Source organism: Jaculus jaculus, chromosome 8 (assembly GCF_020740685.1).
Source record: "Jaculus jaculus isolate mJacJac1 chromosome 8, mJacJac1.mat.Y.cur, whole genome shotgun sequence".
Classification (NCBI taxonomy): domain Eukaryota; kingdom Metazoa; phylum Chordata; class Mammalia; order Rodentia; family Dipodidae; genus Jaculus; species Jaculus jaculus.
Window position 1 is genome coordinate 35,018,381 of NC_059109.1, and position 17,068 is coordinate 35,035,448.

General features: G+C 40.1%; 1 protein-coding gene across 1 annotated transcript in view; it reads right to left on the reverse strand.

The window, feature by feature from the left end:
* The window catches only part of Lrrc1 (leucine rich repeat containing 1), a 158,707-nt gene that overhangs the window by 44,374 nt on the left and 97,265 nt on the right, over nucleotides 1-17,068 (reverse strand). Inside the window, exons 3-4 of the mRNA XM_004668186.2 lie at nucleotides 13,826-13,904; nucleotides 12,016-12,105 (exon numbers count right to left, since the gene is read on the reverse strand). Coding sequence (XP_004668243.2) covers nucleotides 12,016-12,105; nucleotides 13,826-13,904 — 169 coding nt within the window. The remainder of the gene's footprint in view (nucleotides 1-12,015; nucleotides 12,106-13,825; nucleotides 13,905-17,068) is intronic.

Genomic DNA, 17,068 nt, shown 5'->3' on the forward strand with positions numbered 1-17,068 from the left:
CAGGAAGTTTGAATTCTTTGCTACTAAGACTGTGGGCTATTCCAGATATCCTATATTTTCACATGAATTTGAATCTGTCAATTCCTGGGGAGGGGTAGCCCACTAAGGTTTTAATGGACATTGAGTCTCTAAACTGATTTATAGAATATGGCTGTCCTGACACTATTATCTCTGTTGAATACATAAACTTTCCTTTTCTTCAGGACTTATTTAATAGCTTTCAATGATATTCTGTGATTTATAGTTTTGCATTTGATTTCCATTTCTTCTGTTAATTCTTTTGAGGTAGCATCTCTCCATAGCCCAGGCTGGTCATAGTTTTTTTTTTCTCTCTCTCATTCTATTTCCCATTCTCTCCTTGAAAATACATCATAAGTATTTTAATGCAATGTGTGACTTACTTGACTAGAAAATGATATAACTGACTTCATGGGGAAAAAAATGTTTCCCTTACAGGCCTGAAGAGATGTGTCAGTGGCTAAAGTGCTTGCTGAACCAGCATGTGGACCTAAGTTCAGACACCCAATACCACATACAATGTGGGGCATGGTAGTATACATATATAATCTGGAGAGGCTAAGGGACTTCCCGGGGTTCACTAGCTAGCTAGTCTAGCCAAATCATTATGTAGTCTCAGTCTGGCCTTGAACTCAGTGATCCTCTTACCTCTGCCTCCCACGTGCTGGAATTAAAGGTGTATGCCACCATACCAAGCACTTCTGTTAAATTTATTTGTAAGTATTTTATCCCTTTTGGTTCTGAGTAAATAGAATTACTTAAGGCCAGTGGACATATGATTTTTTTATATATTGAAACTATATCCTATTATCTTGTTGATTTTATTCATTAGGGGCTAGGGAGATGGCTTAGCATTTAAGGTGCTTGCCTGTGAAGCCTAAGAACCCAGGTTGGATTCCCCAGGACCCATGTAATGCAAGATGCCCAAGGTGCTATATATGTCTGGAGTTCTTCTGAAGTGGCTAAGGGCCCTGGCGTGCCCATTCTATCTACCTCTATTTTTTCTCTGTCTCCAATAAATAAAATATTTTAAAAAATTATTAGCACTTGTAAAATTTATGAATTAAGTATATTTATTCATATATAAATCATGTAATTAGCAAACTCACTTTAAAAATAGGCAGTGTGTGGGCTGGGGAGATGGCTGAGCAGTTAAAGGTCCTTGCTTGCAATGCCTGACAGCCTGAGTTCTATTGCCCACTACCCATATAAATCCATATGCAAAAAAATGGCACATGATTTTGGAGTTTGTTTGTAGTGTCAAATGGTCCTGGCATGCCCGTTTCCGTATTTTTTTCCTCTTTCTCTTTCCCAATCTCTCCTTGCAAACATATACTAAATAAAAAAAAAAAATAGGTAGTGTGTGACTTACTTGACTAGAAATGTTTTCCTTATAAGCCTGAGGAGATGTGTCAGTGGCTAAAGTGCTTTCCGTACAAGCATGTGGATCTAAGTGCAGATTCCCAATGCCACATAAAACTCGGGGCATGGTAGTGTACACCTGTGATCTGGGGAGGCAGAGAGACTTCCTAGTGTTCACTAGCTAGTTAGTCTAACCACATCATTAAGATCTGGGTTCAGCAAGAGATTCTGTCTCAAATAATAAGGTGGAGAGTGACTGAGAAAGACATCTGACATTGGTCTCTGGCCTTCACATGCACGTGCACACACACATGCGAACACGTGTACTCACATATACACAAAGCATACCCAGGAGAAAAAAGGGGTGTTTTTTGAAAGCAAGATATACTTTGATACTTTACCAGTGGAATCTTCCCAGTGTTCACAATGACAGTCAAAAGGAAAAGAGATTGTTCACTAGCACTATTTCCAAGCAAACTCTCTAACACCCACATCACATTCCTCTTCTCCCTTTTCTCCACTGCTGTCCTTCCATGCAAACTGCTGTCATCGTCACTGACATATAAAGACAGTTACTTTATTTTGCCCAAATTTCCCTTAAAGGGGGGTATGAGGGTCTTCAAAAATGACAAATGGGAGTTGGGGAAGGCTCAATGGATAAAGCACTTGTCACAGAAACATGATAACCTGAGTTTGGAACCCCAGCATCCATGCCAAAAGCTGGGTGCTGTGATGAGCATTTGTAATCCCAGCCATGCCTACAGGCAAGAGACAGAAGAAGCCACAGGAAAATCAGCAGCCAGCTAGCCTGGTGCAAAGGCCATGGCGAGCAATATAAGACCATGTTTCACAGGAGATAGTGAAGACCAACACCCAAAACGTATCCTCTGACTGCCTGACCTCTTCACATGTGCCCACACTCACACACATGATATATACACACATAACACATACAGCAAAGAAACAACTATACATGTGGGGAAACAACTGCAAATGTGGAGCTCAGTCAGTAAAGTGTTGCCTCACAAGCTTGAGACTCTGGGTTTGAGCCCACAGTAACCATGTAAATGCTGGGGCTGTAGTACACAGTTTCTATGTTGCTGGGATGAGCATCCAATCAAACACAGTTTTTTGGGGGGAGGAAGTGATTTATTTCAAGTTTACAAATCCAGGGAACATTTTTACAAATGGCACAAGAAGTTGCCTCCCATTCATAAATCCAGACAGAAAGAGAAACCATCACCTACACCCAGCAAATATGAAAAAACAGCATGCAGGAACCCTGTCACAGCTCAGACAGCTCTCTATACCTCTGAGCTGGAATCAGATCTGCCTCCAAACACAACTTATTTGATCTAGCCCCAGTGACATCTCCTTCAGCCAGATGGCTGGACACACAAGTTACAAGCTTAATAAAACACCCAAGTCTATGGGGACATACATTCACAGGTATGTTGCCACCTATAATCCCAGACTCTGGAGGCAGACACAGGTGGATCCCTGGGATTCATTTTCCAGCCAGTCTATCCCAATCAGTGAGTTCTAGGCCAGTGGGAAACCCTGTCTCAAAAATAGACAGACAGCATGGCTGAGGTTGTCCTCTGGCCTCCATACATGTACACACTCACCACACATGCAAAAAATTGCAAACACAGCAAACAGTCCATGAATTAGAAAGGCCACCAAAGGGAGGAAGAAGCTAATGTATTCATTGTGAGAAGCATGCAATATAGAAAATATACTATCTGTAAGGAAGAAATTAATTTCACAAGTCAATTCTACTACTCACCAGGCAATACAACCATGGGTGGGTTACTAATCCCTATTTTTCAGAGGAAACTAATGGCACATGCTACCTAGCATTATGAGCAAAAGTGTTGTATAGACAGAACATACAGACCAGGGGTAGAACCTGTCTCACTAGCTGCAGCAGTAACTCGCTCCATTCCCTACTTCCCTTCATGACAAAGATGCTTATACAGCTGCTCCCACTACACATCAGAATTAGCTCTAAAGCTTTTTGGCAACACAGGCAGAAAAGTACCCATGATAAATGTCAGAAATGTTATTAAAAAGAAAGGAACTTACTACTATTTTAGGCAGGTTTTTTTTACCCTAACAATAACTTCTTTAAGAGTTCCTTATAGCAGAAAAATTAAGCAATATTAATAGTTATTCTTCATTAAGCTTTATAGTAATGGAAGCTTTATTTTTAGTTATTTCCTTTAAAATATTTTACTTATATAGTTATTTCTTCATAACTACATTTTAAAGAAACTGAGGGTTCTCTAGAGAAACAAGTAAATAGGATTAAGTTGCATTATAAAGGAGAGTTACTAGATTATCGTAAAGGCAGTCCAACAGTAATTATCTACAGGCTTGAGCATCTAAGAACCTCTCAGTCCATTGGATGGATGCCTCAGCAGTAGCAATCCGACACTGAAGACCATGAACATTTCTGGCGAGCTGCTGGTCTTCAGACCATGCTGGAAGGCTGAGGAAACTTGGTTCCAATACCCATGAAGGATAGTCATAGAAGGTGGACGCACATGAGTGAACAGTGGGGGCAGCCAAATAAAAAGAACTCATCAGTTAGTACCAATGGCAGTGGGGGAAAGGGCTGTGCTCTAGGAGCTTCTTTGTAGATAGCCCACCAGTGAAAGGACCACCTGCTCTAGAGGAAGACTTCCTCCCTTGTTCATCCTTCCTGAAAGAAACCTCGCAGACCCGCTCAAGAGGTGTGTCTCTAGATTCCTAATCTAATCAACATAATTTAACCATAACAGAGGGTCTGTGGCTTCAAATTCAAAAGGGGACTGTATAGGAATAGGTTAACACAGTTCTGGCACAGAGCTTCCAGAACTCTGACTTGATTACCCATGATGTCATACTGAGCTGAAAGCAAGCAAATGAAGGCGGTAATCCTGTGTACTGTCATTTGGTTAGTATATAAGGACAGTACTAGGTTATGTGCAAACACAAACAGAAGTGACCAAACAAAGATCCCCGTTTTTATCAGAGTACAAAGTGACCTAGGCAAATACACTAATTATAGTCATACAACTGAACACTGAGTCTTCTGCACACAGATAGAGACAAATGACTGAAGTGTTTACTGTATTGAGAGTAAAAGGTAGGTCAAGAAGCCTGCAAGCATGGGATCCATTTCACTTTGTCCAGGCATTAGGGAAGATCTGACCAAAAACATGGCAGAATTTCAATCACCGAATAAGGAAATACCTCAGCCAGTTTGTCAAAAGTGAAGGTGAAACTTTTTAAAATCCATTTCCATGAAAGGCTTTTTTGTTTAGTGAAAACGAGGATCTACATCACAGTAAAGCTCCACAATGCATGCTGCTACAATAAACAATCGTTGCCATTGAAACTGTGGTCTCCAAATTTAACTAGAAAAATATTTGTGGCAGACTTCCTAAAAACAAAGTATTACATTTAGTAGGGGTACACTGGCATGAACAAGACCAACAGAGACCACACAAGAGAGCACTGGTTCTCATTTTCCACAATGACCTGGAGATCTCAATGGAACCCCTGGGGACTTGGGAAAGCAGTGTCTGAGAAGCCCTGGCACAGTTTAACTGACTCTCAAACATTCTATACAAATGGTGATTTCTACACAATTAAGATTATATCTTCATATCCTTACATTTATTGTAAAATGCATGGATGTGCTATTTGCCAATAATATACTATGTACATTGAAAATATACATGAGATTGAAAAAAATCTACCGAAGATAAAACAATCTTAAAATATGTTTATAAAACTCAAAGCAGGGCTGAAGAAATTACTTAGTGATTAAGGCGCTTGCCTGCAAAGCCAAAGGACCTCAGTTTGATTCCCCAGGACCTAAGGAAGCCAGATGCACAAGTTGGCGCATGCATCTGAAGTTCCTTTGCAGTGGCTGGAAGACCCTTGTGTGCCCATTCTCTATCTGCCTCTCTCTCTTTCTCTGCTTCTTTCTCTCAATTAATATATAAATAAAAAAAAAAAACATTAAAAAAAAACTCAAACAACTGTGGTAAATTACCTGCATAATACCTGACCAAGTTTGGCATGGTGACACACATATTTAATCCCAGCACTCAAAGAGGCTGAGACAGGAGGATCAGCATGAGTTAGAGGCCAACCTGGAGTTATGGTATAAATTCTAGGTTGGCCTAGTCTACAGTGAGACCCTACTTCAAAACAACCAAAAGACCTGTACAAGGTTGGGTCAGATAACATTACATCATGAAAAGGAGAGGGCCTCATGAGGTTCCATGCTCTCCTAAAGAGCTGCTGGCAGTTAATGTTGCTAGCTGAGGGGGAAATGTCATCAGTGGTGTAGTTGCCCATGCTCTGGAAAATACCCCCATATCCATGCTCCTATAAGCAACCTAAATTCACTGGGTCATAAAACACAACAACATACAAAGAATAAACAAAAACAAAACAAAATAAAAAACCGAAAACGAAACCACTGTGGTAATTTGAATGTAGAACGTCCAGTACTGCCTTGTGTTTGTGATTAAGCCTCATGCTTAATCCCTAGATGGTGGAGGCACTGGGAAGCAGAGCCTTGCCTCGCTACAGGTGTGTCACTGGGGATGGGCTCACCGGGTATTCAGGGTTCACTCCTCCTCCCTGCTGTTGTAAGGAGACAGACACCAGGCTGTCTGTTCTTGTATTGCTTTTTCTACCTCAAAACTGCAAGCCAGAAATCTTGCCGCTCCTTCCATAAAGCTGCTTCTGATGGGGTTTTCTGTCAGCAATAGGAAGGTAACTGCTACATCCACAAGACCAGAAGAGGAACTACTAGTTGGGAAGAGTAAGGGATTCAGTGGGAGGGGAGTAAGAAATGAAAGTTACAAAGAAGAACATCATGCAGATGCTATAGTCTTCAAGAAACATGGGGGGGGTGATGAGAATGGAATGGAGGTGCTGACATGCCATTTCCTAGAAGTGGGAGCATAGGGGAAAGAGTACAAATTAGACATGTGCTAAGTAGACACTCTTAGTATTGGGATTCAAAGTTGAACTTTTAACCTGACTTTCTGGCATGGTGGCAATAACCCTATTTCATAAATCATATATGCTATCATCATATATTCTGTCATTCTGACCTGCTTGAAAAGACCGACACACTAATTTTCCTGATGGCCCTCCCCACCCCCAACCACCTGTATACAGATCCAGCAAACTTAACTGTAATTCCTTCCTGTCTTCTCTTTACGTACAAGTACAGATTCATTTGTAACTCCTTTGGTGATTGGCTTTTAGAAATAATTTGCAGGTGTACTCTGTTTAAACTCCCTAATTACTCACATACCTCTTGCCCACAACTCTGGGAGTAGGTAGGCCTTCCTTGAGCTGTATTTTAAGTTCCTTAATTAGCTGTTGCTATTAATTTACAACCCTGAATATGAGCAGATGTACTTTTTCCTAATAAAAATCCAGTACCCCTCTGGGCTGTGTGATTCTCCACCTGGAGTTTCCACCCTGTGGAGCAGCTCAAAGACAATTTTGTTGGAAAGATCTCTTGTGTGAGACTTCATAATTATAAGATCTCAAAACCTGGGACTCACAGGAGAAATCAGAATGAAGAGGGAGAGAATGAGGTAGATTTGGCAGGCGATTCCCCACATACGGGGGAAGGGAAAACCTATGATTCAGCATATAGACTGAGGTTTTAATAATGGCCCAATTAAAGAAACTATGACAATTAGAAAATATTCTGCCACTGAAGTGCCTGAATTGAGAAAGACTTTTTTAAACAAGCAATGGAAGAGCTTCTCACAGTATGTCTTATGTTAGTGTGTGAGACATGGGGGAGGATGGCATCAGAGCCATAGAAATGAAAAAACTAAATAATATAAATTACCTATTCCCTCCTTGAGATAAAAGCTAGATAACTTGAGACAATACTGGGGAAATTTATCTCTGATGTACTGGCTTGCCAGATGATCACCGGTTATAACTGACAGGAGGAAACACAGGCACTGCTGAAGGAAATGGTCAAGAAGAAACACCAAAGAACTTACAGGACAGTTAACAAAGAATTCAATTTATCAAGGACCTCAGGATTGGCATGGGACTGTAGTGACTTTCATGACGTGATCTTTAGAAGGCAGGAGAGACCCTGGAAGATTGTAATGACTTAACTGTCATGAAGATTGGATTCATGAAGAAATTTCTAAAGAAATTAAGAAAGGATGAATAAGAATCGTGTCTATCCAGAGTGCCCAGGAAAGAAACTGACAGTCAAACTCGGTGCTTATGTGCCTCTGGGCAGCTATGTAGCCTAAATAGAAACTCAGGGAAGGAATAAATGATAAAATGGTACAAGTAGAAAAGACTAAACTTGGTGTTAGAGAAATGGCTTAGCAGTTAAGGCACTTGCCTATGAAGCCTAAGGACCCAGGTTCTATTCCCTAGTACCCAGATGAACAAGATAATGCATGCATGCAGAGTTCATTGGTAGTGGCTGAAGACCCTGGCACACCCATTTTTTTCTCTCTCTCAAATAAATTATATACATACATACATACATACATACATCATGCATACATATATATATGTATATATACATACATACATACATACATATATATATATATATATATATATACACACACACACAAACACACACACATACATACATACATACTTGTTCCAGGAGGAGGCAGGCACTTATCACCTCCCCCTGCCCAAGTAACCTGTGTACATTTTTCTCCTGAAAATTACTATAAAGAGGTTGGAAATTGCCCAGCCTCCGGCCCTTTGGACAGCCTCTGAGTGGATGGTGGTGGTGGTGTCCCCAGCCACAGCACTGGGCTGGAGCCTATCCAACCTGGAAGGCAGCTCAAGAGGCAGATCCAACAGGTGCAGCAGGCAAAAGCATGGCCAGCTCACTCTTGGACCTGGGGCAGGTCACTTTAAGTTTCAGTCTGTCTATCATAGGTAAGGCAATACATGATTGTCCCATAATGGCATCCCAGATGGATGAGGTAGGATGGCCAATAGAGAATGTGGACTGTGGAGGCTAAACTAAGGTAGTCCTTCCCATCCTTGTGCTATATCTAACACAAAGCTTTTGATAAAATGATTAAAACAATAACATCTTTTATGTTATGTTCCTTTAGTAACCCCCTTAGCTGCAGGCTACTAAGATCAACGGAAACTTCCTTGGAACAGTTGGTGGTGTGCCTTCAGACAACCTTCTCCACCCTTTGCAAATGGATTCATTACACAGATCATATAATGCTAACCTCTGACTGAGGATTTTATGGATTCAGAAAGCATCTGAAAGATGCACTCATATACTGAAAGGAGTGAGGATGGGAAATCAGACCATAAAGAGTACAAGAGCCAGGCAAAACTGTGAAATTTAAGGAATTTTATGATTGGTAGAAATTATAAGAATGAGAAAAATCCTACAATATTCTGGGCCTATAAACCTTAAAACCACGGATAAAGAGTGTATGGGGGAGGGCTGGAGAGATAGCTCACCAGTTAAGGTACTTAAGGGAACACAAAAGAGGGTGGTTGGAGGAAATTGTGTAAACTGTTCTTTGGTTTTCTTGAGGTAGGGCCTCACTCTAGCCCAGGTTTACCTGGAATTCACTATGTAATCTCAGGGGGGGCCTTGAACTCATGGTGATCCTCCTACATCTGTCTCCCAAGTGCTGGGATTAAAGGCATGAGCCACCATGCCTAGCCTGAATTATGTAAATTTTTAATTTTTGTTAATTTACAAAAGAAATCATTTGAGAATCTTAGAAACTGAACCCTCTCCCCTGAGTACAGCTCATAGTGTCCAATAATGATCTGTTTAAAATATAGTATGTTTATGTACCCATCAGACATTCTCAATAGTTCACTATTCCAATTCTGTTAAGTGCCTCTCTAGCATGGATAGGGATGCCTGCAGTGCTAAGTCTTCCCTAGGGAATATACTCTCCGGTTGTTTCTAAGCCTCTTTGCACTAACAGAAGAGGCATTATTATCTAGGCATTTAGTAAATATAACACAAACATATCCTAGTGTTTCTTGCCACAGTGACAAAATTATTAGCAACCACAAATAAGGAACTATTTCTCATTTGATTTCACAAACTGGCCCAATAAGCATTGTCAAAATTAAAGTTGGAAGTGGCATTTTCTTTTGGAAAGCATCAGAATACATTATTCTGTAATAGTAAAATAAACTGAACAAGTCTGAAGCCAGAACAAAACACGCTGCCCTTAAATTAACAGAAATTATCTGTCTTATCATCCTGAATACGCCCAATCTCATCTGACTGATCAAGTCTAAAACCAAAACAAAACTCTCTGCCCTTAAATTAACTTTTGTCATATCATCCTGAATATGAAAATCTCATCTGACTGACAGCAAGTGCAGACACACAAGAAATCCTAAACATAGACAAAAAGATACAAATATTAATAGATAATATGGAATAAGAAATATTTGTAACAGGGTGCTGGAGAGGTGGCTTAATGGTTAAGGTGCTTGCCTGCAAAGCCAAAGAACCCTGGTTCAATTCCCCAGGACCCATGTAAACCAGATGCACAAGGTGGTGCATGCATCTGGAGTTCATCTGCAACAGCTGAAGGCCCTGGCATGCCCATTCTCCTTCTCTTTATCTGCCTCTTTCTCTCTGTAACTCTCTCAAATATAAATAAAAAGTCTTAAAAAAAAAAAAAGAAAGATATTGAAGCTGGGTGTGGTGGCATATGCCTTTAATCCCAACACATGGAAGGCAGAGGTAGAAAGATCACCATGAGTTGGAGGCTACCTTCAGACTACATAGTGAATTCCAGGTCAGCCTGGGCTACAGAGAGACCCTACCTCAAAAAAAGGGGAGGGGGGGGAGGGAAGGAGGGAAGGAAGGATGGATGGATGGATGGATGGAGAAGGAAGGAAGGAAGGAAGGAAGGAAGGAAGGAAGGAAGGAAGGAAGGAAGGAAGGCAGGCAGGCAGGCAGGCAGGCAGGCAGGCAGGCAGGCAGGCAAGGAGGGATGAACATGGAGGCAGCTGCAGCTAAGGTTAACCAGGAGGGCGTACACAGGGACTTTGAGGAACAGCAGAAGGGCAGGGTCAACTTGAGTGTTGAAATGGCTACTATCTTTAAAGATTTTAAAGTTATAAATAGATGAAGCTTGATACCACAAAGGTAAAACATATGAACTTCACAGCAGAATATTGTTGATTGCTTTGCAACTCAAGAGTTTATGTTAGGAGGACATTTCTTTCCCTTCCTGAGAGTCAAAGGCACACACTTAAATCAGCAAATGTACTGTCATAACATTAAAACACCAGTGTGCATCTCAGACAAACATCAACTCTCTGGATAAAATAACAGGAGGAAAGCATGTTTTAAAAACTCCTGTGGCCCTCTGAAGAAACTTTTTCTTAAAATATTATATACTTATTTATTTACATGACAGAGAGACAGAGGAAGAGGAAGAGAGAAAGAGAGAGAATGGGCACTCTAGGGCTTCCAGCCACTGCAGAGGAACTCCAGACACATGTGTCCCCTTGTGAATATGGCTAATGTGGGTCCTAGGAAATCAAACCTGGGTCCTTAGGCTTTGCAGGCAAGTGACTTAACCACTAAGCCATCTCCCCAGCCCTGAAGAACCTTTTTTAACAGACTGGTTGGGTGATTGAGCTCAACTGCTCACTACAGTTCTCAAAGAAGTTTTTTGGTTGTTGTTGTCTTCCTGAGAATGTACGTAACAGTAGGGACATCATTTATGATTTCAGGGAATACTGTTCTACCAAGTTAGACCAGGTAAGTAGGGCTTTCATTGTGAGTAGTTCAATGTAGCCCCTGAATTAACTAACTTACTCCGTGTCCTGGAGAAATGAAAACAGTCTGCTGAGATAATCCAATTTGTTTGTGGTAACAAACAACAAAAGATTTTGGTACCAGCATATATTGTCTCCAAAGGATTCTATTTCTTGGTATAAGCTTCATGTCTAAGTTTTCCATAAACCGAGCCAGCAATGTATTAATGGGTAACCCCATCCCTCTCTCAATTCTACTGCTGCTCTCCCATGGCTATAGTTTATAGACATTGCTAGGCACAACTTCTGGGTAGGAGAACATTCCTGGAGTTTTCAGGGGAGTCTTTGACTGACTATAATCCCAGTACAGTTTAAAATTACTAACTGATAGTTTCAAACAGATTTACTGGCCATTAGTAAGTAAATTAGCTACTCAAACTAACTACTACTTTGAAATCTATCAGTTTATGAAGTACTTTCAAGCAATTTAGGTTTCTTACTAATAAGTAGCAGCATACTTTACAACCATTAAAACGTTAAGGCAACTAATTGGGGACACCAACAAAAAGCAGATTATAATCTTCTCTTTCTTTTTGTCTTCCTTCCTTCCTTTTTCTTTCTCTCTCTCTCTCTTTCTTTCTTTAAAATGCAGGGTCTCTCTCCAGGCCAGGCTGACCTGGAGCTCTCAGTAAGCCTCCTACCACTAATTTTTCTTGAAGATGATACTGAAGAACGAACACATAGTTTTCTGAGTGGGAAGTAAGAGCTGTAAAGGGAAGAAGGCTGCAGCTAAGGGCAATATCTATTTACCATGACATACAAAAAACTTCAGTGAAAACTTACTTGCCAATATTTTCAGGTAGAGACTGCAGTGAGATGTCATTTACAGAAAGACATGTTAAATTCTGTAGTTCAGGAAAGCTCTCAGGCAACCTAGAACAACAATTAAAAAAAGTTAATTTATAAGTAGCTGCACTAAGCATAAAGACTTCTACATTCTACTTGAAATAACCTCTCTGAGATTACCTTTCATTGTGGTATAATTGTCTTGACTTCCTAAATATACAACATTTGTAAGCGGAAAAGAAAAGCTTCATCCACCCAGCACTAAGGCAGAACTGCCTCTGCACTGCCAGGTGGCTCCAATTCACTGATCCGGTGACAGACACCTGGAGGTTGGTGTCAGAGGACTCTCAGCTAAGTCAGGGGCCACGGGGAGGCTGAGCAAAGCCACTCAGCCATTCCGAGGCAGTTCTGTGAACTACTAGAGGGCAGAGCTGGTACAAGTATTGAAACAGTGGCAGTTGGCTTTATCTATGGCTACAAACTCAAAAAAATCCCCATAGCTATCGGAAATGTAAGGAAATAATGGCTTATTTAAAATAAAATAAATAAGGGCTGGGGAGATGGCTTAGCAGTTACGGGCTTGCCTGTGAAACCTAAGGACCCCGGTTCGAGGCTCGATTCCCCAGGACCCATGTTAGCCAGATGCACAAGGGGGCACACACATCTGGAGCTTATTTGTAGTGGCTGGAGGCCCTGGCACGCCCATTTTCTCTCTCTCTCTCTCTTTCTCTGTCACTCTCAAATAAATAAATAAAATGATTTAAAAAATAATAATAATAAATAAATAAAATAAAATAAATAGGGCTAGAGAGATAGCTTAGCAGTTAAGGCACTTGCCTGAAAAGCCTAAGGACCCAGGTTCAATTCTCCAAGTCCCATGTTAGCCAGATGCACGTCGTGGCGCATGCATCTTGAGTTCGTTTGCAGTGGCTAGAGGCCCTGGTGTGCCCATTCTCTCTCCCCACTCTCCCTCTGTCCCTCTGTATCTAATAAATAAATAAATAAATAAATAGATAAATAGATAAATAAATAAAATAAAATAAATAATGGCATTATATTAAAATTGTGTTTTTTCTTTTCTTTTTTATTTATTTGAGAGAAAGAAAGGCAGATAAAGAGTGTGAATGGGCACACCAGAGACTTCTAGCCACTGCAAATGAATTTAGACACATGTGTCATCTTGTGCATCTGGCTAACATCGGTCCTGGGGAAATGAACCTGGGTTATTTGATTTTGCAGGCAAGCGCCTCACACCCTAAACCATCACTCCAGCCCTGTGTTTTTCTTTTTAATGAAAAGTTAGAAAAAAGTTGAGATTACAAAAATATTTCATTAACTGGAATGGAAAAAATAAATCCAGAAAGTTTTCTCAAGCTGGGTACGTAGAGTAAGAGTATATGCCTAATATGTACGAGGCTCTAGGTTCAAAAGGAAAACAAGACTCCCTCAATAATTATACTGTAGGTTATCTGGGAGTACTGAACTTAGTCTTAACCCCGTAAAATGTGAGTGATCAAGTGGGATTTCATAAACTATGACAATTCTCCATATTGCTTCAGAAATACACTCCTTAACTCCTATTTTGTATACTCCTTAGTGGCCCCATCCTGCTTACCATGTTTTCATCAAAAGCACAGTGTGTCTTACACTGCTTTTTTATTTACAAATAAATATTTAGAAAAGCCAACTATTCTTAATAAAGATAAAGGTACCCCCTCCAAAATGGATAACCTGGTTGTATCCTTTCCTTGGCTCACAAAAATGCTATCATTAGCACTATAAATAGAAATACAAGTAGAAAGGTTACCTAGTCAGTGGGTTTCCGCTGAAGTCAGCTATCTGTAGTGCTTTACAGAATGAGATACTTTCTGGAATTTCAGGAATATCTATAAGGATACAGAAAATATACCATCAATGTTAACATTCTCATCATTTTTAGGATGGACCACAGTCAGCAGGAGAGAATAACCAGACACTATTTCCTCCATTCAAATAATGTGACATAGACTTACAAGTATTTGTCTACATTTATTCTTATGAATGGAAAAGATGTTCTTAATAGAAGCATGCTAAACATATGTATTAAAAAGAACAACCCAGGCTGGAGATAGGACACATAGGCAAGTCTCTGCTGTGCAAACATGAAGACCTGAGTTTGGAACCTTAAGTCCTCATGTAAACGCCAAGCATGGCGACAGTAGTGTGTGCCTGTAATCCTAGTGTCAGGAACAGAGACAGGACGATCTGGCTGGCTGGCTGGTCTAGCAGAACTTGTGAGCTCCAGGCTCAACGACAGGCCTTATTGCAAAGAAAATGTGTCTGAGGCTTTCACACGTGCATGCTTACACACACATGCTTACACATCCCACCACCAAACACACACATGCATGTAAGAAATAAAATCATAACTACCAACTGGGTTTCAACCTGTTGCATTCTGCTTGTTGAACACCGTATGATTCTGCTGACACTATGTTTTGAGAAGAAGGACTCCTGTGCCTGATCACAGAATGCTGGGAACAGTGTTTGTGCTGTCTATTCTCCAGCTTTTAGGGAGGTCTAACATTCATCAATGGCCTCAAGTTGGCCCAAGATATCTCCTGCTTCTGGGATAGGAAAACTGCTATCTACTCTGTTTTATATAAGCTGTTGTCTACATAAACTCTACATGAACCCTGTACACAGAGCTGTTCTAATAAAAATTCTGCCAGCTGCTACCTGGGGCTCCTGTGTAGCAAAAATTGTCTGGAGTCCCCTGGTTCTGTTGACTTGCCCCAGTGTCAACTCAATTCCATGGCACTAGGACTCAGAACCTTCAATATGTTCAGTTGGTGCCAGTAGGAAACACTAACAGGGTGGCACCCCACCTAGGCACAGTGGATCCACCAAGGAACACCTAAAAGGAACATGATTCTGGTAGAGTGTAAGGAACCCAGTCCAGTAGACCAGGATAACCATGAGTCTAGTCCAGAACAAAAGGGAGGGTGCTAAAAGCATCAGGGGCAGGGGGAAGAAAAAAGTTTTTACAAATTCTCTGACTATATAGTAAGCACTGTCACTGGCTACCTCCGCAGGGTATCCTGGTAATGCAACAATGGAAAGAAGTTTTAAAATCTTGTAGACAAGCTTACCAGAGAGGAGAAATTATTCCTCTAAATATTTGGTCTTTGAGCAGTCTTATTACTTTAGCTCTCCAGCCATTAAAAACTGGTACCCCATTGGTAGCCAGAGACCTTAAGGGTCTCATAAGCACTGCAGAAGTTAAAGTAATTGTGAGGAGAATGACCTGCCCTCTGCCCACCATGTCCTTCTTGGAGCTTCTAACTCTGAGGACAATGGTAAATTCCAAGCCCCCTGTAAGCGCTCCATGGTAAAATCACAAGTTTTAAGCCAACAGATTAAAAAATAATATTCCTCAGCACTGGACCTAGAGACTTAAGGGGGAACTTCAAAGAATTACATCTTGAGAACACAACCCCAGTAATAACCACCACACAGTAAGAAATGAGGAAACGAGGAGGACAGCACAGTTTAGAGTCAGATGTAAAATATGGGCAGGTCCAATCAAAGGGACAGGGAACACCATATTCAAACTTGAAAAAAAAATAATGTCTTAAAAGCAGAGGAACCAATATTCAAGCTAAATATCTGCAGCAAAAGGATAAGGAAAAAATATATAATGAACACATTTGTCTTGTGTTTTAAAGGGAAACATGATAACATAGGATTCTAAATATATATGAAATTTGTGGCCACTTTAATTTTTCATTATATTTTTGGTATATCAACTTGAAGTGTGAATGTATGTGAATGTAAATGTCTTAATGACATATTAAGAAGCCTTATAAGTACATACTTAAAAACTTTAGTCCTAAGTTTTTAAAACCTGTAAAAATATTATCTTTGTATTTACTATACGTCTCATGAAATCGTAAGTGTTACTTGTTTGGGTGATAAAATATTCATTAGGGTCTTTAGATAAAAGTTTCATCAGGCTGTAAAAATAATATTAGATGCATAAATTTTGATGATCTCCTTCCAAAACAGGTTTTACAATAATTGTACTTAATTTTTCAATGGCCATAGACTCAAATGTGCAAGGCTGCACATACGCATGAGGTGGCACGCATGCCTGTAGTTCAACTGCAGTGGCTGGAGGCCCTGGTGAGCGAACTCTCTCTCGCTTTTTCTCCCTCTCATTAATTTTTTTAAAAATTAAAAAATGTAAAATACCTCTAATAAGCTGGGCGTGGTGGCACACGCCTTTAATCCCAGCACTCAGGAGGCAGAGGTAGGAGGATTGCCATGAGTTCAAGGCCACCCTGAGACTACAGAGTTAATTCCAGGTCAGCCTGGAAGTGAGACCCTACCTCAAAAAAAAAAAAAAAAAAAAAAAAAAAACTCTAATGTACATTAAAGGTTTAATTAGATTGATTACAATGGATTTTTTCAGTACTGATATACAAGTAACCAATGTAAAGTCTTTATTTTATAAGTTTGTGGGGATTTTTATGTTAAATGCCTTTTAAAATATATTATTTATTTATTTATTTGAGAGAAGCAGAGAAAGAGAGAAAAAGTGAGCAAGGGCATGCCAGGACCTCTAGCTGCTGCAGACATTATGCATTTGGCTTTTGTGGGTCCAAGGGAATTGGACCTGGGTCCTGTGAGTTTGCAGACAAGTGCCATAACTGGTAGGCCATCTCTCTAGCCCTTTGAAGTCTCTTTGACAATGGAGATTTCAAAACATTCAATTCCTGAAAACTGTGGCATTCAGAATCTGAGTGGGCCAAATTAGGTATAATAAAGATGGTCATGTATATATGTACATGTATGTATGTGTCTGTATGTATATGTATATATGCATGTATATATGTATATCTACATATACATATAACACACACACTACCTGTGTGTATACTTATATAATATCAAGTTGATTTACAGGTAAAGGATCATATAGAAAAATACTGTTGTTAATCCAGATTACTTCTAAAGGCTAAAAAATCCAAAAACTGTTACAATGACTTACTTCTGTTTTCTACCCTCC